General features: G+C 40.2%; 1 protein-coding gene across 8 annotated transcripts in view; it reads right to left on the bottom strand.

The window, feature by feature from the left end:
* The window catches only part of LOC138013383 (uncharacterized), a 103,573-nt gene that overhangs the window by 19,494 nt on the left and 61,579 nt on the right, over positions 1-22,500 (bottom strand). For 4 of the 8 annotated variants that reach the window (XR_011125213.1, XR_011125214.1, XM_068860441.1 and 1 more), the window contains 3 exons: positions 18,764-19,473; positions 4,156-4,296; positions 645-1,144 (listed from right to left, as the gene is read on the bottom strand). Coding sequence is in view for 6 of the 8 variants with exons in the window: in XM_068860441.1 (XP_068716542.1) it covers positions 645-1,144; positions 4,156-4,296; positions 18,764-19,229 (1,107 nt within the window). In the remaining 2 variants the exon portion in view is untranslated. The other 4 variants (XM_068860444.1, XM_068860445.1, XM_068860440.1 and 1 more) reach the window with 4 other exon arrangements.

Raw genomic sequence — 22,500 nt, 5'->3', positions numbered from 1 at the left:
AGGCACACAGAAGTTAAGCTGCGTTCTTTCGCCTTAGTTTTAACGAAGCACTTCGAAAACTCATTAATAATTCATGAGCGACACAGAAACAGCCTATCAGGTCACAAAAAAGTCACGTGTATGAGCACTCCTTATTGGAATTTGTTATATAAAGCACACTCATAAGGCATAGCTTGTTTTTCTTCTTTTCCTCTCACAATTTGAATCTTTGTCCGGATTCGCTCCGGAATGCAGGGACGTAGCCAGGATTTTTCAAAGGGGGTGGGGGGCTCACACTGTGTCAAACAGAGGGTACTCACCAGATTGTGGCGTTTTCCCCACCTGAATATTGTAGGTTGTCTCCTTTAAAAAAGGCTTACAAAGGGGGGAGGGAACCCCTGTCCCCCCCCCCTCCCTTGGTACGCCCTTGAAATGTTTTTGAAGCCGTCCAACAAAGTCGAAGGTCGTGTTTTAACGAGTTTTAAACCATGAGTTTAAAGTTGTTCGATGGTGGGATAGCGCTACCCACTGCATAAATCACCATCAACTGGACAACTGAGTAGATTGGTTTGCTAGTGTTTATCCGCTGGATAGTGATTTATCCGGTGGGCAGTGTTATACCCCTTTTGAACAACCGAGGCCTGTCGTCTAGTTATTTGTCTTACCTCATCGGTCTTCCCAGAGGAGAACAACAGCGGCATCCCAATGGAAAGCATGCCCAAAGAATCGGGAATAAATGACTGTTTCCCGTGGAAACTCTTAGTCCCAATCTTTTCGCAGTTCCAATAGACCGTGACTTCTCGTTCCTGTACACTAATGCTTGCACTATACCATTGATCTTCGCGAACTTCCACAGGAAAATCTAATGAGACACGGCTGTCAAACGTAGCAGGGTTCTTCTCAAATTCAAAAGTTAACATATGTGGCGTTATTCGTAGTCCCAGAGTAAGAGTTTTTCGATAGTCGTGCATTGCAACTAGATACACATTTGTGAGTTTCCTGGCTCGAAATGTAATCAAAATCGAAAAATCTTCAGGAAAGTAAAATCGGAAGACTCCGGAAACTTTCGTTGACAGAGTAAGGCCATTTCCCACTTTTATGTTTTCATTTTTGTACAAGGGCACTCTTTGTTCCTCTCGAATATGTCGCAATATGTCTTTGACATCTGCAAAAGAAATGTCGACAAAAAGATCAGATAGTTACCTTTTTTCCAGGTCTCAAGAAAGGTTACAAAAAAAAATCCCTTATGCGCATGCTCAGTAAGGAAAACTCGTACTTGTCCTCGTCCTCCGACCAAGAGGTCCCTGATATCATTGGTAAAAGAGAAAAAAAATGGTGTTTTCACGACAACGCGTGCATACAAATGGGAACCTCTCATTCCATAGTTTTACACTGAAGCTGCTCGTGCGGCCCACTAGCTTTAGTCTTAAGATACTTCGCCCACATTGTACGAAGTGAACAAGACGGTGTAATAGAGAGATTTAGCATCATGTTTACGCGCATGAAAAGTGAACGGCGAAAGTGACCACGTGACCATGATTTTCCCGCCATTTTCTACGTTTGCCGGCTGCCGCTTGCCGTTTCTACGTGAAAGTAGGCATTTTTGCGTTTGCCGTAGACTTGAAATTTTCTTCTATTTTTCTTGTACATAACAAAATGCTTGCGGGAAAAAAGTACCCCCAAACCATTTTCCGGTATGCCAAAGGAGGAAAAATCAGGTTTCATGGTTATAGATAGTTCATAACTGATTCCTTGCCGCAATTTTCTTCATGAACTCACGTTGACTCTCTGTTGACCGACAAAACAGCTTCATCGAAACTCTCAAAAGTTGACGGGTAAGGATTTTTATTTTATATAGCGTCTTTTTCTACAAACAACGTTTAAAACCACTCCGAGTTTTGTTTTTGGTTTTTAGTAACTAAATACTCGAGTTGCCGTGGGTCACGCCAAGCGAAAGTCACAACCTTCTCTCTATTTTACGTGAAACTAAATCTCTCTAATAGAGAAAGACTTACAAAAGTGCAGAGCTATATTTTGAGGTAACGTTTTCGTCAACGTCGCCGTCGTAGATTTTAAAAGAGAACTTGGGCAACGATAACGGCGACAGCAACGAGAACGTCATCTCAAAACTTAAATTCCCGTCGTTGTTCTCATTTCGTGACAATTTCAACCTTTTTAATATGACAAGGATGTGGTAGTTTTTCAAGATTGACACTGGTCGAAACGGCGCTTAAGTAATATTTCAAAAACGAGTGCGAGTGTTTCATCAGGATTCCAAACGCGAGAAAACATTTGAAACCACGAGGCCGCAGACCGAGTGGTTTTTTATTTTATATATACTGAGATTTTCGCATCAAATTTTGCTGTGTGAAAAAGCGTTTCGGATTTTACTTCGACCAATCAGAGAGGCGAAACGAGTTTCTCACACGTGAAAAAATCGTTTCGTTTAATCACAAACCACGGTTTAAGCGAATTGTGTTTTCGCGGTCATTACAGTACCTTTATTGGGTTACCAATTTGGGATTGCTTATTTCGTTATTTCCAAACTAGCAGTTCCATATTTAATTAAGAATTGAAATGTTTACTATCCTTTGTACCAGTAATGACTTTTGATTGGTGATATTTTCTTATGTCGATTTTAGTAAAAATTTAATTCAGGAGTTTTGTAAAGAATTAGAGAACCAATTAAAGCTGGATAAATTAAAAAAATCTCAGTATGTATAAAATAAATAAATTACAGCATGGAAAGCGCTTTGTACGGGATTTTCACACTCGTTGGTTTTGTATAAAAAATCTCACTCGTTCGCTGCGCTCACTCGTTCGATTTCAGATACTTCACCAACTCGTGTGAAAATCCCGAACGCGCGCGCTTTCCATAAAGTAATCTCTATATTGTTTTCGAGCGCTTGGAAACCTGATGAAACCCGAAGCACGAATTTTTGAAATTACTTCTCCAATAAAGGAAATTATAATTTCAACCTCTTTTTCAAGTCAAACAGTTTTTGTACAGCTAATGGTTGCTCAGAAGCATGTGAGAGCTGTAAGCAAGCACTCGTTGTCGTAATTGATTTCAAAAACGTGTGTTTGAAATTACTGAGTTCAAACCACATGTGTTTGAAATTATTGAATTTAAACCACATGTGTTTGAAATTATTGAATTTAAACCACATGTGTTTGAAATGCATCAATGAATCAACAAGTCGTGTTTCATTGGGTTTTAAACTCGTCCAGGTGACCAGATTGGCTTATCAACTTATGAATTATTAATGAGTTTGGGTATTTCGGGGAGAAAATGAAAAGTTATCTTCAAGTGCTGCCGTTGTCCATATACCCTCAAATTTGGCTATTTCAAGTTGTTGTTTTACAGACGACGGCAAAGAAATGGACAAAAGTAAAATCACAAGTGCAGCGCGTGTGAAGCTACTATTTTTGCCCACTAAATATGCAAATTTGTGAAGGTCTCGTTGCCGTCGCCGTTGTCATAGTAGCGAGCTCACGCAACAGGGAGCGTAAGCACGCGCGTTTTTGAGACGCGGACGGCGACGGGAAGTGAGTTGTTTTCCCTTTTAACTTGTCTTCACACAACCACATTTACATTGCTAAGTATCGTTTCTCTATTAGAGATTATTAGTATAAAAATCTGTGAGACACCACTGCCCTGGCACGCGAAATGTTCTCTTCCGGTTGCCGTCCGCGTCTCAAAAACGCGCGTGCTTAAGCTCCCTACTATGACAACGGCGACGGCAACGAGAACGTCATCTCAAAATATAACTTCGCGTAATTTTAATCGCTAGGTGACTATTTCAACCTTTTTAATATGACAAGGGTGTGGTAGTTCCTAAAAAATGACACTCGTCGGAACGGCACTTAATTTAGGGGAGAAAATGAAAATTTATCCTCAAGTGCTGGCGTCCTTGATAAAACCTCAAATTTGGCTATTTCATGTTGTTGTTTTGTTGACGACGGCAAAGAAATGAAGAAAAGTGAAAAATGCACGTGCAAGGTGTGCAGGGTTATTGCTTTTGCCCACTAAATATACAAATTTGTGACGTTCTTGTTGCCGTCGCCGTTGCTTGGGCTCCCTGTTGCTTAAGTTCCCTGAAGTCCCTTCAACCAGCTGTTCAGCGGTACTACGAATTGTATGGAAAATCCCTTGCAAACTCGAAAAGGTCTTACCATAACAATCATGCATATTACATGATCTTTCCTCTCTCTTGCTTCCATCACAGTCTTTCAATGAACACTTTCTTGTGCGGAGCTGCTCGCCACCATCACAACTCTTGCTGCATTTACTCCAACTTGACCATGATTTCCAACCTGCAAAGCAAGCAAAAATGTCCAACAATAGGCTCTTTACCAAAAACACAAGGTGGCAAAAACACTAACCCGGTGTGACCAACACATCACGCATGCGCACAACCATTTCACCCGGTCAATTAGCAGCCATGGACAGACCCGGCTGGGCCCGGTTGTTCGAAAGGCGATTAACTTTATCCACGATTAGCGTAAACTTTTGTTTCATGTTTTTAACTTTTTGGTGAAAGTTTCGTTTACTTATTTTTGTCTTTCAAGAGTGACTTCTTCTAATGTAAAGTTTTGCCGAATATCAGTGATGAACAGCATTTGGGAGTAGAGAAATAAACTCCTTGGTTAATTTTTAATCTGGGGTTAGCGTTAATCGGCTTTTGAACAACCGGGCCCTGGTATGTTAGCCACGCCATGCTAATGATGCCCAGCAAGGGGGAAACAGCTGTCCATGGCTGCTAATTGACCGGGTGAAATGGTTGTGCGCATGCGCGATGTGTTGGCCACACCGGGTTGGTGTTTGTGTCACCTTGCTTTTTTCGTTGTCCTTACCAGTCACTAGTTTGAGAAAAAAAATCTTCGAAAACAGGTCCTCACAGGGATATCAATCTCACACCGCCTTAAAACCAACAGGAACATCAAAATGAAAACACCATTTTAAAAAGGTCAGGCTCGTAGTGCGGTTGGTGATCGACGTAAGATCAAGCGAGATCACGTGATAACACGCTAGGATACCCGAATAACGGTGATAAACCTGGCGAAAACAACGCTTTTTGTGTTTTATTTCCTATTAAGTTTTGATGGCCGAAGAACAAGAGTTTATAGGATACATGAGATACCTCAGTGCGTGCAAGGATTTGAGGTCGGATGATCAAAGTACTCTAAGCAAAAAACCTAGTTTGAACCTAGTTTGAACCTACGCATTTTTGTAATTCCAGCTCTCTGGGTGGATTGTTCTTAACGTGGAACAGCTCGTGCGATCACGGAAAAGATATGAACCTTAATTTCAAAAGAGAAAGCAGATGATCACGAAATCCTCCTCTTTGACATAAAAGAATTCCAGTCAGATCAAGAAGAATTGTAATTAAGAAATAGGATAAAGTAAAACATAATATAAGGAATTAACCTTTACAACATGATTATTGGAGTATTAATTAGATGATTGTGATCAAAGGTTCCAAAACAATAACCACGCATGTAATCTAGATTTGCTTACATCGGTATCTTGACTATCTCAAGCTACATATATGGGTTATTGACCAAGCGTGAGGTCAAGATGGCTGGGATATTGGCCAAGTTCTTTTTTTGAGTGTTTATTCGTCTCGGTTCATAAACACGCAAAAAAAAAAAGACGCCAATATCCAGCCATCTTGACCGAACAAGCTTGGTTAATAAAGGATGTACTATATGGGATAAAACATCAAAAAATGATCTTTGATCTTGCGGGACCCAGTGAGAAATCCCGTGCGAGCAAGATAGCTCCATCTTGTCCGCTCGGGTAGCCAATCACAGCGCGGGATTTGGTTTATCTTGCCCGCTGTTGGACAAATTAATAGGAAATGGAGACCACCCCTCCCCCCAAAATCAGTGAGGAGAAAACGGCGTGTTCTGGCCTTCACGCGGCTTCATCCTTGATTTAGGGGGAAGGGGGCATTTCTGTTCCATTTTATTATGTCCAAGATTGTAGTACAATACGTATGGGTTATTGACCAAGCGTGAGGTCAAGATGACTGGATATTGGCCAAGTTCTTTTTTTGCGTGTTTATGGACCGAGACGAAGTCGAGGTCCATAAACACGCAAAAAAAGAACGAGGACAATATCCAGTCATCTTGACCGAACAATCTTGGTCAATAAAGGATTTATTATATGACTTAAAACACCAAAAAATGATCTTTGATCTTGCGGGACCAAGCGAGAAATCCCGAGCGGGCAGTATCGCTCCATCTTGCCCGCTCGGGTAGCCAATCAGAGCGCGCGATTTGGTTCATCTTGCCCGCTCACGGAGCTAGTCATATAATAAAATGTATTACATGTAGTACAATGTAGTACATACAATGTATCAGCTCGTTAAATCAGCTCAGCTTCAATCCGAAAATGTTTGGTCTCTCTCCTCCACCTTCCGTGAGAGCATTAACTTGCAATGTCGTGCATTGCAAAATTAGGAACCACATTCTCAAAATATCCCTCCAGGAGGCACAGTTTTAATTTAATAAACATTATCTGCGTGTTACGAGCAATGGATGAGCAAGAGGAGAGGAGAAAACGGAGCGCGCGTGAGTGAGGTTACGCGCGTGTAAGGAAGGGAATGCGCGAGGTTTCGGTGCTTGCCAAACGGAGTACATCCGAACAAAATGGTGAAAGAAACTTGAATACCTTTTAGTCACCCTCTTGCCAAAATACACACACCTCGTTTCTTGCGGTAGGACGATCGACTGCGTATGTGTTATCGGACAGCAGCACACCCTTGGGCAACTTTATGGTGTTCGATTACCGGGCGATTTACAAGAGTGCGGAATGCAGGAAGTAGCCACTAGCGATCCGACACAGATGCATAACAAATTTAGATTTAATACAAAGCAGTTGCAAAACTCAAAACTGAAACCTTAATTAAATGAGGCCCGTTCAAAAGGAGGAGAGATGTACTAGATCTCAATTAGTGAACTGAGTTCCCGCTGAAGTACTGAATACAGGCAAATCTTTGTGTACATTTATTACCTCATTGGCTATCGTTTTCTCACCTAATAAGTCAGCCGAGAATAAAGTACTGAATATTGAAAGTGCATTGCATAATAACCTATCCCTGAAAATTTCTACTTCACTTCGAGAGAAAAGGAAACAAACGTCGTGCCATTCAAATCATAAAAAGCTTGAATCGAACCGCTTATATATTCCCTGTTTACAAACTTCGCAAAATCCATACCACTGGAGAGATATTGCATCACATTTATATATGTGATATTGAAAATGGCAGTATGAAAATTATCTGATTCTAAATTCTCTCTCCCATAAGAGAGGGGTGAAGGGCTGGCGTAATGCTGAGAACAATCGCCTCCCAACAATGTGGCCTGGGTTCGATTCCTAGTTATATGCGGGTTGAATTTGTTGGTTCTCTACTCTGCTCTGAGGGGTTTTTCTCCGGGTACTCCGGTTTTCACCTCCCCCCCAAAACCAACCTTTAAATTGATTTGCGTTAATTTGTTGATTTCAGTTTACTTCTTAAAGTTCGTTTTCCCTTTTAACGATATCTGTAGACAACAGGCCAGAAATGAGCTTAAATCACTGAAATAAGTTTCCGTTAAATCGCCGTTTGCCTTTAACTCGATGCTTAAATCTCCCTCAGGAGAGCCATGACTTCATGTTATTTTCGTTTGTTTCTTATAAATGTCGATCTCACATGGAAGGAAAACCCTGGGGTACCGTAGCACAGAGGACCACGGTGCATAAGCTCCACCTACTAGAATATTACACTTGCAAGACTGGAAGGATCAGAAAGATACCCCCAAGTGGATGCATGTTTGCCGAATTTATGAAAGACGTGCTCGGATATCAACGTAAATAAGATATGTTTCAGAGAGCTGATTTCCGGTAAATTGAGAAGCAATTTACGAACGTCAATACTAACATGATGGTGCTGTCATCCAAAATAAGGTGAGAAAAACAAACAAAACATGACATTCAATCTCAACTCGAGGTTCTTTAATTAAACAACTGAAAGTATAGGCTCTGTTCTTTGACTTTAAGGAACCACTCGCGCTTTTGGGCAAGCATAAATAAAGAAGTGTAGCTATAGATGGTTCCCAAAACCAAAAAAATCAAAGTGGTAGGCAGTGCTTTGAGTTGTTGTCTTTTTCTTCACATTAATTAGCTTTAAGTGCCTTTTATGCCTGTCACATTCGAAAGCGTTAGTCTTTAATTAAACTTTATATCCCGATTTAAGCCGTCTTAGAGACTTCGGTCGTAGCCTTTTTTAATTCCGTTCATAGGTTATCGTAGATAATTGCAGATTAAACTTCTCAAGGGGTGTCTTGAAAAACGAAGAGGTTAAAACAACACAAGGGCTGAGACAGAACGGAACCAGCAATTAACTTTCAGAAGAATAAGAAGCTAAACTACACAATACCCGCTGCCACTAATTTGCACATTGATGGCGTGTATTGTTCTATGCCTCGTTCTTCAAACGATACCGCTACAACAACACAATTGTGGCCGGGTATTCTTACGAATACGGTTCCGTACGGACTAAAGGGAAGAAGGAAATAAAAAGTGCTGTTAACTTAGTTATATCCTCCCTTATACATGTAAAGAAATTTGCGTGATTGCACTTGGAATCGTTAGACGAGATTATTTGAATTGAATTAAAACGTAAGCTGCCGAATACATGGGGTGCATTTACATGATTGATTGCCAAATGTTTTTAACGCCCAGCAGTTCAAAAGGCAAGAGGAGAACGTTTTCGAACTAATTTTGCCGAGTATTTTGAAAAGTACACGACACGGTTTTTGGCTGTGCACATGTTATTGGATAATTCCTGACTCGAAAGCCGTTAGAATTAGATTCGTAAATCATTTATCAACGGGACACTCAGTTATCTTACATCTGACGTCTTTTTTTCTTGCATCTCGCAACTCTTCGCTGACTTGGTATAACTTAATGTGATGGAGATAGGAGGTAATTGCCGGATCGCCACGATCTTTTTCGGCGGCTGCTGTAGTAAACATAATAATAATAATAATAATAATAATAATAATAATAATAATAATAATAATAATAATAATAATAATAATAATAATAATATCGCTTTGATGATCCATACGATGTTTTTGAAATTCATATTTAATCAATACATGTTTCGGATGAAACATCATCCATCGTCAGTTGACAAATGAGAAATAAACTTAAGTTGAGCAATAAATAGTGTAACAAAGTGAGATATAACATGAATAATTAAGGATGAAGGCGAGAACAGAATAAAAACACCCAACCACGAAACAAAACAGAAAAACCAAAGTGTTTAGGCTAAGAAAAGAAACTAATTAGTATGAAAGGGATAAATTAAGATGTTTGACTTGGGAATTTATTGCTCAACTTTAGTTTATTTCTCATTTGTCAACTGACGATGGATGATGTTTCATCCGAAACATGTATTGATTAAATATGAATTTCAAAAACATCGTATGGATCATCAAAGCGATATCTTACTTCGTGCTGCTAAGAAGTTTTAATAATAATAATAATTATTATTTATTTAAGTATCAGCTGTCTTTCGCGCTGAGGCACTTATTGACCAGCTTGTACGTTTTGTTTTCCCATTTCAGGTCCCACGATGTTACTCTAGGGAACAGTTTCTTTCAAATGTCGTCTTATGCACGTGCATATGTACATGGTAACTTATGAAAAAACGAAAGGAAAATTCCCTTGGGAACATCACGTGGTCATAAGGCGGAAAACAATCTGTATATTCAAATTAGGCTTGAGACTCTTAATAAGGAGCCTTTCGTAAACTAAGCAATCAAATTTGCCTTGGCACTTTCTTAAGACCCTAAATATTGATATTCTTTCAAAAGATCTTTACTACCGTGAGCTTGCAAAACATCTGAAACATGTCGACCAATTGCCGAATTTTTGTGTTCAGCAATATGTTGGTGAGGATGTCGCGCTGTATACCCAACATAATCTGCATCGCACAGATCACATCTAAAATGATAAACAACACATTGCCGATTCACGACTGATGGCTTGATTTTTTTGGGTTTTAAGATCTTGCCCCAATTTTTTGCTGAAGAAAACTGGTTGTACTGTGACACCAATCTTATGACCGCATTGGCAGCCACTTGATCTTTGAATGGAAGACTAATTCTCACTTAACATTTTAGTATTCTTTTGTTTGGCCTCGTTCAAGGTTAATTATTCTTTTGAATTTCACGTTTGAAAGCGAGGCCGAAAGTGGCAATTTGCAAGGAACCAAGGATTACTAAAATGGTGGCCATTTTGGAATAAGCTGTATATGTGTCAGATTTCTTTGCACAAAGTGTAACACTGAAACTATTCATCATACTAATTAAGATCTGTCAGTTTATTTCTCGTGGAGGTTTGTGTTTGAGTTTGATGTTTTTAAATGCTAAGTGTACTGTAAGCAGGGGTAATAAAAACTTCACTAATCCTAACGACTCTTTCATAAACAAAAGCTTTAAACCATAAGCTTAAAAAGCAGCTTTGAAATAAAAAAAACAGGATTTTAAAGATTATCCCGCGCTGGGTGTTAAAACTACCGGAAATGACCATGGCACGTCCTGCTTGCTCAGGTGCAGCTGATAAGAAAGTACAAAGCGATAATAATTATGTCTCAGTCTACATTTTACACTGACCAACTAGAAGTCCAACTTGAAAATCCAATTCGAAATCCTAACTCGGTAAATAGGCAACCTTGGAGGAAACAAATTGTTGACAATGAAAAGCTGAAGTGCGTAAAGGCCGGTACACACGAGGGAGCTTGCTCCCGCAGCACGCTCCTGCAACACGCTCCCGGAGCAAAGCTCCCTCGTCTGCACCAACGATTTCTACTGAAAAAATATGTTGCGCAGCAAAACTTTTGCTCCCTAGTTTTGCTCCCTCATATCAAACTGGTTTGATATGAGGGAGCAAGCTCCAGGGGCAAATCTGTTGCACGGGTCTGTTTCAGGAGCAAGCTCCCTCGTGTGTACTGAAATATGCTTGCCGTGACATGACGTGTCTCCAGTTGGCCAATCAAATTGGCTTATTCTTTTCATCCACAACAGTTCCCATGCCTCAATCGGGTTGTTTCATCATTCAGCTCCCTCGTCGTGTCCTTCGTGTGTATTGGTTGGGGTACTTTAATACCCGGGAGCGTGTGTCGGGAGCGTGTTTCAGGAGCAAGCTCCCTCGTGTGTGCCGGCCTTAAACGTATGGCCCAAGCCCTTTTCATTTCCACTCGGGGGACAGGACAGTTTCGTATTCTAACGGTTGGACTGGATCTAGCATGAAATGGAGGCTAATGCCGGCAAAGGAATTTGCATTTGAAAAGATTTGCCCGCATTAGCCTCCATTTCATACTAAATCCAGTCCAGCCGTGAGAATTCGAAAATGGCCTATTAAAGCTTATCATGTGTAGATTTCAAAAATATATATGATGGCAATGTTGTCCGACCGCGCTAGAAAAGTCTGAATTTTTGTTTCTTGTATTTTTTTTTTTTCTGCTTTTTCTTTTATGTGATTCAAAAATGCAATCCGGAGCATTTTTACTAAAGCACTAAAAGCTACAGTAATTATGTTAGTCTAAATGTCACTCACTCACTCCTGCCCGTTATGCCAGCTGGCATGTAGGGCAGCAACAAAGGTACCCCACTCCTGTCTGTTCTGGCCCAGCTTCTGAACGGTCTCCCAGTTGTGATGGAGAGTCTTATGTTCCTCTTCTACAGTTCGAAGCCAGGTGTTCTTGGGTCGCCCTCGTTTCCGCTTTCCCTCTGGTGTGTCCAGTGAAGGTCTGTGAGGGAGATGTTGCCTGACTCTCCTCTCATCACATGCCTGATCCATCTCCATCGCCTTCGCTCGATGATGGTGCCCATGCTGTCTTGGTTACAGAGGGCGAGAAGATGTTGGTTGGAGGTGGCCTCGGGCCAGAATATTCGCAGGATTCTTCTAAGGTACTTAGTGTGGAAGGTGGACAGTTTTTTAAGGTCGCTTTCAGTCATCCTCCAGCATTCTGAGCTGTACAGTAGGGTGGAAAGTACGCAGCTCTGGTGCAGTCTTAGCTTGGTCTTGGTGCTGTACTGGGATAGACTTCCATACGTTGTTTAGCATTCTGAAAGCGTTCCTGGCCTTGTTGAGACGATTTCTGATGTCGCTGCGTGCTCCGCCGTCACGCCTGACGGTGCTACCGAGGTAGTCTAAATGTATGCCTTACAAATCAAGAGATTCATCACCGGAATGGGTACCCTGTGGCATTAAAGACCACAAGGTACAAATACACACAAAGTCTTGTTTGGGGATTTTTACTGTCCTCAAAGATGTGAAAAATATGGCTTCAAGCATACTTGTAAAAGACAAAGAACTGAGCCTTATTGTACAATACATACTGATGATACCACAAAATCAATCAGTCGAAATTCCCTTGACTGATGGAAAACGCTGCAAAAAGCTGGTGACATCGGAGACCACGAAGCCATTCTTAATGTACAGGTGGCCGATGACCGAATCCCGAATGGATTTGATGTCTATGATGATTATGATGTCTCACATTGCCCACGATGAGAAAGATGTTACCTCAATGGTTGATTTAATCAAGAACTGGACAGATCAGTTCGCTGTCCAGCATCTCAACAGGAGCTTTTGCCACTACTGCTATAGCAGAGGACCTTGCGAGCGTCTACAAAGTTGGAGGGGCAGCCTTTTGAAGATCTTCTGATGCAGTTAGAGGCATTTGTCTGTGAAATCTGTGACGCAAAGAAGGGTATCTCCAGCGTGAATCAATACAGATTTGCGGTGTTCTGTGCAAAGAAAGCTGAAACGGAATCCAGTCAGCTTCCACCATGCCGAGACAGCTTGTATAAGCATTGCCGACAAGCCAACTTTCACGCGGCGATATGGAAAATTCCATCTCCAATTGGCTATGGCTGGTCTCTCGTAAACGACAGGCCTCAAGAGAGATCGGTGATAGATTGGATGAGTGGACTAGTAGCACCAAGACCTGTAATAGAGCCTGCTTGTATGTGCAAGAAGGCCTGTAATGATGATTCACGTGACTGCATTCGTAATGGTTAAAGTGCTCTGACTTTTGCCACCTAACAACTTGTTCTAACCACCTAGATGATGAGGAGGACCTCCAGGTAGACCTGGACGATGAGGACGTTGACTTTGAGTTAAGCTTAAAAAAAGGCCATAAAACTGCTATCTTAAGTGTGAGTAATAACGTTTTCAACACATTACCCATTATTTTGAAACCACAGGCCACCCAGTATAATTCTTATTTTTAAACAAACATTTACGGATAACACTAATTATTATACTAATATATTACACTAATTATTATTGACATGATAAATGTAATATCTGCTGCAGATATTACATTTATCATGTCAAGTTCAACGTCTGGTTACTAAGCCCCTTGGAGTGTTCTCCTCAGAAACAAAATGGCTGAACGCTTCGCTTCTGTTTCTGAGGATGAATTCTGTGAAAAATGTACAATAAAACAATTATTGACTTCGGTTTTCGCATGATATTATGAATTATCAAAACCTCGTGTCTGTGTTATCTGCCGAAGCCGAAGGCTGAGGCAGATAACACAGACCTCGGTTTTGATAATTCATGATATCATGCTCAACCTCATCCAATAATTGTTTATTATTATAGCTTTTAGTGCTTTTTGTTGTAAAAATGCTCTGAATTGTGTTTTTGAATCACAAAAGAGAAAAAGCAAAACAAACAAAAGAAACAAGGAAACTAGACAAAAATTTAGAATTTTTTACCGCCGTTGGAAGTGACGTCACTTTCACGTGACTATTTATCAGTAAAAGTGACAAAATACCTTACAGGCAATATATTTTATCCAAGTTTCAGGAGTTGTAGAGTTAATCCTTCCAAATGCCCGGGATGGCCGATCACGGTTCTGTCAAATGGAAATCGTCCTTAGCTTCCCCTTTAACTCGACTACTCAACAAACAAGTGCAACGTTTTTAGCCTTTTGTGCTAAATGATTCTAAATACAGTGTAGGGCACATGGTGGTAACCTTGCCTGTTGTTTGGTATTGTAAGCAGATTCTATCGTTTTTTAGTATAATTCATTGTTTCAATTGTGTAGCCTTTTGTTTTTGGCTAGGGTAGCGGACCAATCACATGGTACGTTTCGAGAGCTGGTACAGCACCCGCTGAAATCGGCTTTCAATCCTATCAATACGATGCCCAAGTGTATTAAGGTGATTCCTCAGTATTGCACTGCGCATCCTGTTCTGCGCATATGGTGTGTCAATATTTATAAATTGAATCAAATTTGCAGCATTGTAAATATAGCGTAAGTCGATCATACACGTTGAAACAGTTCACAAAACGTGAATGTCCCATAACTCTTTGCGAATAAGCGCGCGCATTCCAAGAACATAGCGAATTTTGTTGTTTCGATCTTCGATAATCGAGATAGACAGGTACGATGGTGTTTTACTCTTAAACGAGAACAGTGACCTATATTTTTTATCGCATGATCTTGGTGTACAAATTATCCCCTTAAACTAAAAAAAAAATAATTTGTCGGAAGGAAAAAAAGATATCGCTAAAAACATACACAGAGCCCTTACACAGGGATGTAAATAATGATCTTGAAAACAACGACTCGAGAAACGCTTTGAGTCGACGCCATTTTAAGTTGAGTGATTTTTCCATAAACTATATAGACAGTGTTCCATACGCTCTAGACTTTCTACCTATCAGGTGTTTTTTCAAGTGTTACTTTAAAAGCCCTCTCGTTTAGTTACCGCAAAATGTACCCTGAGCCGATGAAATTACGGGCGTGATTAGTATCAGTGCAGGCATCAATGGGTTAAGATTGGCCCATTATATCTCTTAAGCAAGCACGGTGACTTATCTTTTTTCTTGTAGCTCTCAAAACAGGGATTAGTAGGGAACATTCAGAGAAAGTTTCAAGAAAGTCGTTCAACAATTTTTTTTTCTGACGAATCACTTAAAGGGTACATAGACCATAGAAAAAATGCAGAGGAATGGAGATTCTTGCACTACAAAGATCCTAATTTTCGTTTGCTTTTCAACGAAAACTGATTTAATTTCTGATGTCCGTATAAGGGAATCTTTGCTGACGTCATTTTCCAGGTGTCTATGAGAGACAATAGCCCTTTTCACGGTTAGTTTTTCTCATTTGCATTACAATGTAATCTGGCATGTATGTGAGGCAATTTCGGGCTATTTTGTAGTTTTAACCCGAAATTGTCTCGCACCCACGTTAGACTACATTGTAATGCAAATGAGAAAAACTAACCGTAAAAAGGGCTATTGCGAAAACTGTCCAGATATACATTCATTTCATTCATCGAGTACTTCACGGGACCAGACGCCCGTTCAAATGAGCCCAACAAATTGACCTGCTCCCAACTGAGTGGATTCATAGCTCAGTTCGTGGGCGCGGGCGTCGCACCGGCATCGCAGAGGTCATGGTTCCAAGCCCATTGAACTCGAAGCCACCAGGTTTTTTTTAGGTGTCTACAAAAAAACAGTTGCTTACATTGTCCCGGAAAAGAACGAGGATCACTTCTCTCGTTCCTTTTTACATCTTGTTTCCTAACGTCAACATATGAGTTTGTTCACAGAGAGCATTTACAAATTGACTTCAAACGGTAAAAGAACTTGTTAAACTTAGTTAATTCTCCAATTCTTAAGCCGTTTAGCTTCGATATCGAGCCAATTATTAGTCATCAAAAACTGATCAATTCTTGGGTGGCAAAAGCGGTGAATGATCCCATACTTTTTGTGTAAAATTTCGAAGTTTCAAATCATCATTGCTCAGAGATAATCTGGTCAGTGTATCGGATTCAATTTTCGAAGAGCTGCTCGAAAAATTGAACAGCGTGAGCCTAACCAAAGGGCCTATTTCCAAGCTCACTGGTGAAGCATCCGAACTAAAACTCGGATGATGGTAAGTACGTTCGACTACTATTAGGGCCGGAGCACCCGTATTTTTCCGAAGTATCTAGCACACAGCAAGATAATCGATTCGTTCACCGGTGTTAACATTCACGGTTTCCTTTAATACAGATTTGCGAGAATTCTTTAAATCTCTTCATTGCGCTTATACTGCTATCGACTGTGAAAGGATTGAATACATTCACATACGGTTCCGGCCACAACCGGCCGATGATGATACAATTACACTTGTGGGTATTTTCCTACCGCAAGTGGAACATTTGCCGCAGGACAACATATCGATTATCCGCATATCTTCCTCTTCCGGATTTGTTCCAGATCATCAGACATGTTATGGAAAAAACGGGTGGCCGTCCAAATTTCTAATTCGAATTTCAAGGATTTTAATAACTTCATTCGATTTGTTTACTTTTTCAATTTCGCTATTTATTCATAAGCAACTAACGTAAAGTTAATAAACAAGGTAAAAAGAACCAGGCTGATATAACGGTTAAGGAATATCTAAACAAGACCGGACGCGAGAATCTTCGCGGAAAAAATGATACAATCAACTACCACCAATCTGTTGCTTTGTATCTGAAGGTTTGGAATAAAATACTGCAAGCAACGCTAGGGCTTTTAATTAAAACTCTTGATAATAAAAGTGTTTAATTTGGTCATTAAGAGGAAACTGGTTAATCCATCAATCCCCGCATTTCAAGTAGACGGTATCCGCTTCAACGTCTCTTGTCCCCCTTTTTCGCGCATTTACGCGTTACGAATCCAGACAGTTTTCTTTCTTCGCACGGACAAATTGGATTAAATTTAGCAAAACTTAAGTGTCAAAAACACAAGAACGTAAAATGAAATCTTCCAAGTGTTTCCTAAAATAAAAGTAAGCTCACTTCCTCTTGTTTTGATTCATATGTAATCAAACTATACGATTTAACGGAATCTTTCAGAGTGTTTTAATAAGGGCAATTAGCTACTTAATAGCTGTTAACCGGGTTTCCTAAGAGCCAAGCACGTCACGAAATCAGTTCTCCTTCATTGCATCTTGATTCTCTACCTGATATAATTCGTTCAATACCTCACACTGGCTAAATGGATTCTCTCTAGATACATCTTAAAGTGAACACAAAGAAAGACCGAAAACAACTAATGGAAGGAAGTTTACTTTATAGTGATTTGCACATTAAATTCGGTACTCTGGAGCGTCCGATATCATTAGTTTCGTTTCCCAACTTCTTCTGAATTCGTTGGGTGCCCCGAGGGTATCATACCTCGTCGAAAAAACAAACAGGACTGGTTGTCGCCATAAATGTGTTGCCGACTTCTATATTAATTCAACACCTGTAGATTACACTAACGAAGTTTGATTTAATCCGAACAGTTTGGTAAAAACGGTAGACTCCATGGCACCACTCTGGATACAATTAAAGGGTGGGAAAGATCGAGATGACTTCGCAATGAAGACCCGCGAAATTCCAAGGAAGTGCGAAAATTCCTAAACGAAAGCCTCCAAATCTGCGCCGCGCCTACACTAAAGTTTCTCTGCAGCTCTGTAAACGTCTTTTTTGCAGAAAACGCGTGGAAAGATGGAGATAATTTAGCATAGTTTGTGACGATAATGACTTGATTGGCACTCAGCGTAAATCCACCTTGACAACGCACACTAAATCGAAGTTTTAGTGAAAGCTAATAGCCAATCAGAAATACAAGCTTGGTGTGGACTGTAAGTAAAAAAAATCTTTGTTTTGACACGAATAAGCTGTGTATCAACCAATGCAGTATGGTTGTCAGCAAACCCTTGTTTGCGAAACCACCTTTGTGTTTTCTCAAGCAAAGAGTGATGAAGCTCTGAGCCAATCCCTGAGTCGGAAGGGTTAGCAGAAATGACCCTTTGCGCAGTCAAACTAAAACAAACTTTACAAAAGGAGAGATTCCGGAAATAAGTGAAACAGAATAGCGCTGTCAGTCGGTAATGAAAACCTTTTCATTTGTAATTACCAAAAAGTGTGTTAGATAAGAGCTCTAAAACAGCACATAAAGTGGATTGCCCATATGTTGACAAGGCCGCGTGCTGGAGGGCTGCTTGACAATCACACACAAGGGATACTTCTCGTCCCTTCGACGTGTAGAGGCCGCTTCATCACATGAGGCGTGAAAAATAACAACCGACCAATAAACTGCAGTACGTGAGAAGGTGGGAGAATGTTTCCCATTAGCTGTCGTGACCCGGGGTCAAACAATCGAAGTCAATATAAAAGGGTTCTTTCCCGCTAAATTTGCCTTCAACCGTAAAGCGTATCATACATGTGTTATTTGTACAGAGCTTGTGGCAGCTGTATATTCGAGGCGACATCATGACAGCACAGAATCTTGATGTAGCTTGTAAAAAATTATCTATATTATTTTAAACACGATTAATGTAGCCTTATTTTGATCAACAACTCGCCAGTCGAAATCGAGAATATATTTTTAAAACACTTCTGATTTTATTATCGAAGCCTAGGGTTCCGGAAACAAATTCCCAGTCAAATACTTTACAAAAAAGAGAAGATTCTCTAGAACCCAAAGAACAATATACATCGAGCTCTTTATCTTCTGCAAGAGAAACTTTGCTCGCTTAAAATGATCAATATGCCACGCGCAGCGCATGATGAATTCGTTTCATTTGACACTTGGCGAAATAATGCCGTCTGTGGCTTTTTTTTTTCCGTCCACTCCTAAAGACTGCGTAAGCCATAGATAATCTTAACTCTTTCACAGGATAACATAATGAACACGGATGTACGAAAAAATATTAAAAGATAAATGAAATCTTCATTTACGTACCTAACGCCTGCAGTACTTCCTCTTCATTGCTAGCGGTTGGCGGTGATGTGGCACCGAATATGTCTTCGTACCGTGCAACGAGTACTCGCGACTTCGGTTCGTAAACCATAAAAACCATATGTACATCTCCAGGCTCGACAGGGGAAAAGCATAATCTACTCTCTCCAAAACCGTAAACCCTTATGAGATCCGAAGGGTGAGTTTCGAACACTTCCTCAACTATTTTTCTACCTTTAAGAACCTTCCATACTCGAAAGTCGGCGGGGTGAGTTTGTGTGTATGCGTCTTCCTTGTAAACGTTTATCACTTTTCCAATGAACACAACTTTGACAAGTACCGCGCGTTGCCCCACGCTCATTGGTTTCCGTCCCTCTTCCAGCAAATGAATACAAGGTTTCGATAGTTTTGGTAGAGTAAATAAAATTAATAACAAAGCAGCCGTGAAACGTGGATAGATGCTGGCCATTTCGCTCAACTAGCTAATTAGGACACCCAGCAGAACTGACGGCTGTGAGAAGAATCGACAATAAATCAAGGCCAGTTACATCTGCAGAGATTCAGGAACGTTGGCGCCAAGATAACAAACTTCATTACATCAAGTTCTCATTCATCAGAAACATGCTAAAACCTCAGCACGTACTTCCAAGCCGAGCGTACATCTGATCGGAACGATTCATCGTGAAACCAAGAGATAAACTGCTGAAGACGATCTGTTCGAGATAAGAACAAAGAGACACAATTAATCATCAATTAAAGGGATTTGCTACTGACAGCTAAACGACATGCGGTGATTAATGAGCCCTGTTTTCGTCAAAAATTCCACAAATGTATCTGGTGTGTTTGTTTCTTTAGAGATAAACGGAGCAGTTTTCACCTTCTTACTGCCAATTAACCCACGTCATTTTCGCGCAACGGTCGAAGAGCATGTTTCGCTATTCCCCATCAAAAGGACGATGATTCTCAGATATCAAGTTCATTTACTGCTATCAGAGACAAAAAGTCTCGCGCCTCGGTAAGATCTCGTGTTGTCTTGATTTTCGTAACTGCAACCGATTGAATTAATTCGCACCAGTGATTAGCCTTGAGAAAACCATTACAGTGGCATTTTGCCGGGAGAATGAAATAAAAAATCAATGCCGGTCAGTGACAAATGAAAATTTGTGAAACTCACCGTTTCATGACAATTCGAGAACACACTCGCATTTGTGTTTACAAAATAATTCAAGATGATGTTTCTTTCTTTAAATCCTCGAGTGATTTTGATCTGCTCAGTTGAGGTCACGAATGTTGTGTCAAATCGCGGCAAGTAGATTACCTTTCCCCACCCCCAACACGTCACGTTTTTACCGCTCGCAACCTGATGATTTCTTCGTGGGCAAGAGCAGAGAATAGGCAATGTTTTACCTCGCATGTTTCGTAGCTCTTGAAGCGCTGAAAAGTTTCTTTGCGGAACATACAGACTCTGACTGCGCAATATGGACCAGTGATAATATAGCAATAATGCTCTTAGCTACGGATGATCAGACCTCATACACTGATCAATGCAAAAAAAAAAAATAGACTAAGACACCGGAAAGGATTTGTTCGTTTTATTACCCATAGATTGATGCTTAACGCAGTAATTAACTCAAGGAGAGTATTTCCCTGTCTTTTTATCCCTATCTTTGAAAAAGACGCCAAAAACGCGCTTCACGCAAAGCGTGGAAAAACGCGCGCGTGATACGGCGAATTACCTTGTATCTTCTACAAAGATAACTTTGTTTTAAAATGAATCCAACCCACTGTCATTCAACAGTGAAAATGTTCTTTCGTCGAGCGCCTCTATGAACAGAATATCGGATAATGTCGTCCAAAGTCCAGCGCGAAATAAATCAACGATTATCCCGAAAAAGCTATCAAATACTTATAACGTGTTTTTGCCAGCATCTTTGGATCAGTACATGCAGCTTTTTTCGCAAGTTTTGATAAAGATGAAAATAGAAAGTTTAATTTAAATTGACAGCAATCTAAGTGAACAATGGAAACGTCCAAGAAAAATATAAGTTGAGAAAATCATTAAGGACCACTCTAGCAATCCAGGCCTCAGATGATTAATACCGGATGTAGTCATCCAGTGGGTAATTAACAATTCTGCTCTTTCAAATACGATGAGTGCATTCATACTTTCATTATTGCAGTGGTAAAATGAGGCATCTTTTCAAGAAATCCTTCGATATTGACTTGATAGGTTACACTTTTTGCAGGCTACGGATGACTGCGCCGGTTTATGTATTCAGGTTATTCTTACTTTTATATTAAGCCAAATGAAAGGCAGAGTCGATATTTGATGATTTTTTTGGCTGAGCGCCAAATTAAAATTGGATTCAAGGATATCGATTCGCCTGTTAAAGAATTTGGTCCCAACGTGAAAGATAATCCTTCTTCTAAAATTTTAATACAACCAGGGAATAAATCAACCAATATTAAAGTTTAATTGGATTTGTCACTCAAACATAAGAACAGTGGCATTTTGGCTATCGCCCCTCACCTGCAAATAAATCCTTTATTCAGACGATCGAGATTACTGCTTTGGTTGAAGTCGTGACACAAAACATTCATGGTGGCCTAGAATGAGTGATTTATGCATTCAAACATGACATTCTAATTTTGTTTGTTTTATAGTTAAAATTGTTTCTCTCGGCATCTTAGTTCTGTTGCACCAACCTCTCTGCTCCCTTTGTAAATAGACGGCAGTTGTTTCAATTTTAATGTGATATATTATCTTTATCTGTAATAGTGTTTTGTAAGGTTTCCACACAATTCAGTTTTGTACTGCGAGGTTTAAAACTAATTAATTCATCCATCTTTCCACCTATCTCGCGTCTAGACCTCGATGCCCTACTGTACAAAAAAAGACTGTGTGTTAATCCAAAGCCGAATGCCAGATTTTGGCTTCCGATTAAATTGCTATGAACTGGTCAGTGTCTGGTGCCTGCCAGGTTTCCTGCAAACACTGTTGAAGAGATATCAGTCCGAATCTCTAATGACCATTCAGTTGTATCAAGGAAGGGGTCTGTATATGTGTGGTCAGGCTCATTTTTTATCCCGGCTCAAGATTATGAAGGTGTCATTCAAACTGCGTTTCACGATCTCAGGTGTTCAAGTCGCGGATGACAGAGCTTTTTCCTCAAAGTGCTGCATATCTCGGATTCAACCTTGGCTGTGCATGCGACCTTCAGTTGTTCTCCTCGGTGATAAATTGGTCCATCCCACTGAAATTAGGTGGAACAAAATTCAAGATATCTGGAATCCGTGTATATATTAAGTCCTACCATAAGTATATTTCCTGTGGCCTCACCTCATTTCCTGGGGTCAGGCAGCTAATATACATTGAGATAAGATTTTAATGCTAAAAAAGACTGTCCGCTCAATGAACCTTGAAAAATTTAGTGAACACGCTATGCCATTATATTATGCCGTTGCCAATGCACTATACTGCAATAAAGGAGTGCTGTCGAACAGTTTCTAATTTGCTTAGCCCAACTCACGATGTTCATCATTATAACACGCGATCTTCTTCCTCTGAAAAATTCTATATAAAATACTCTCGATTGAACCTTCACTGTAAGAACTCTTTTTCTATTATGGTGCTTAACTTGAATTTTGGAGCAATATACCAAAAAGATCTGGGACGCACCTCTCGAAATGTAGATTCAAGAAAATAACAATCGAATTTCTGTTCTATAAATCTCCCATTG

This window comes from Montipora foliosa, chromosome 8 (genome assembly GCF_036669935.1).
Source record: "Montipora foliosa isolate CH-2021 chromosome 8, ASM3666993v2, whole genome shotgun sequence".
NCBI lineage: Eukaryota > Metazoa > Cnidaria > Anthozoa > Scleractinia > Acroporidae > Montipora > Montipora foliosa.
The sequence above is the reverse complement of the archived record's forward strand: the minus strand, read 5'-3'. Positions and strand labels throughout refer to the sequence as shown.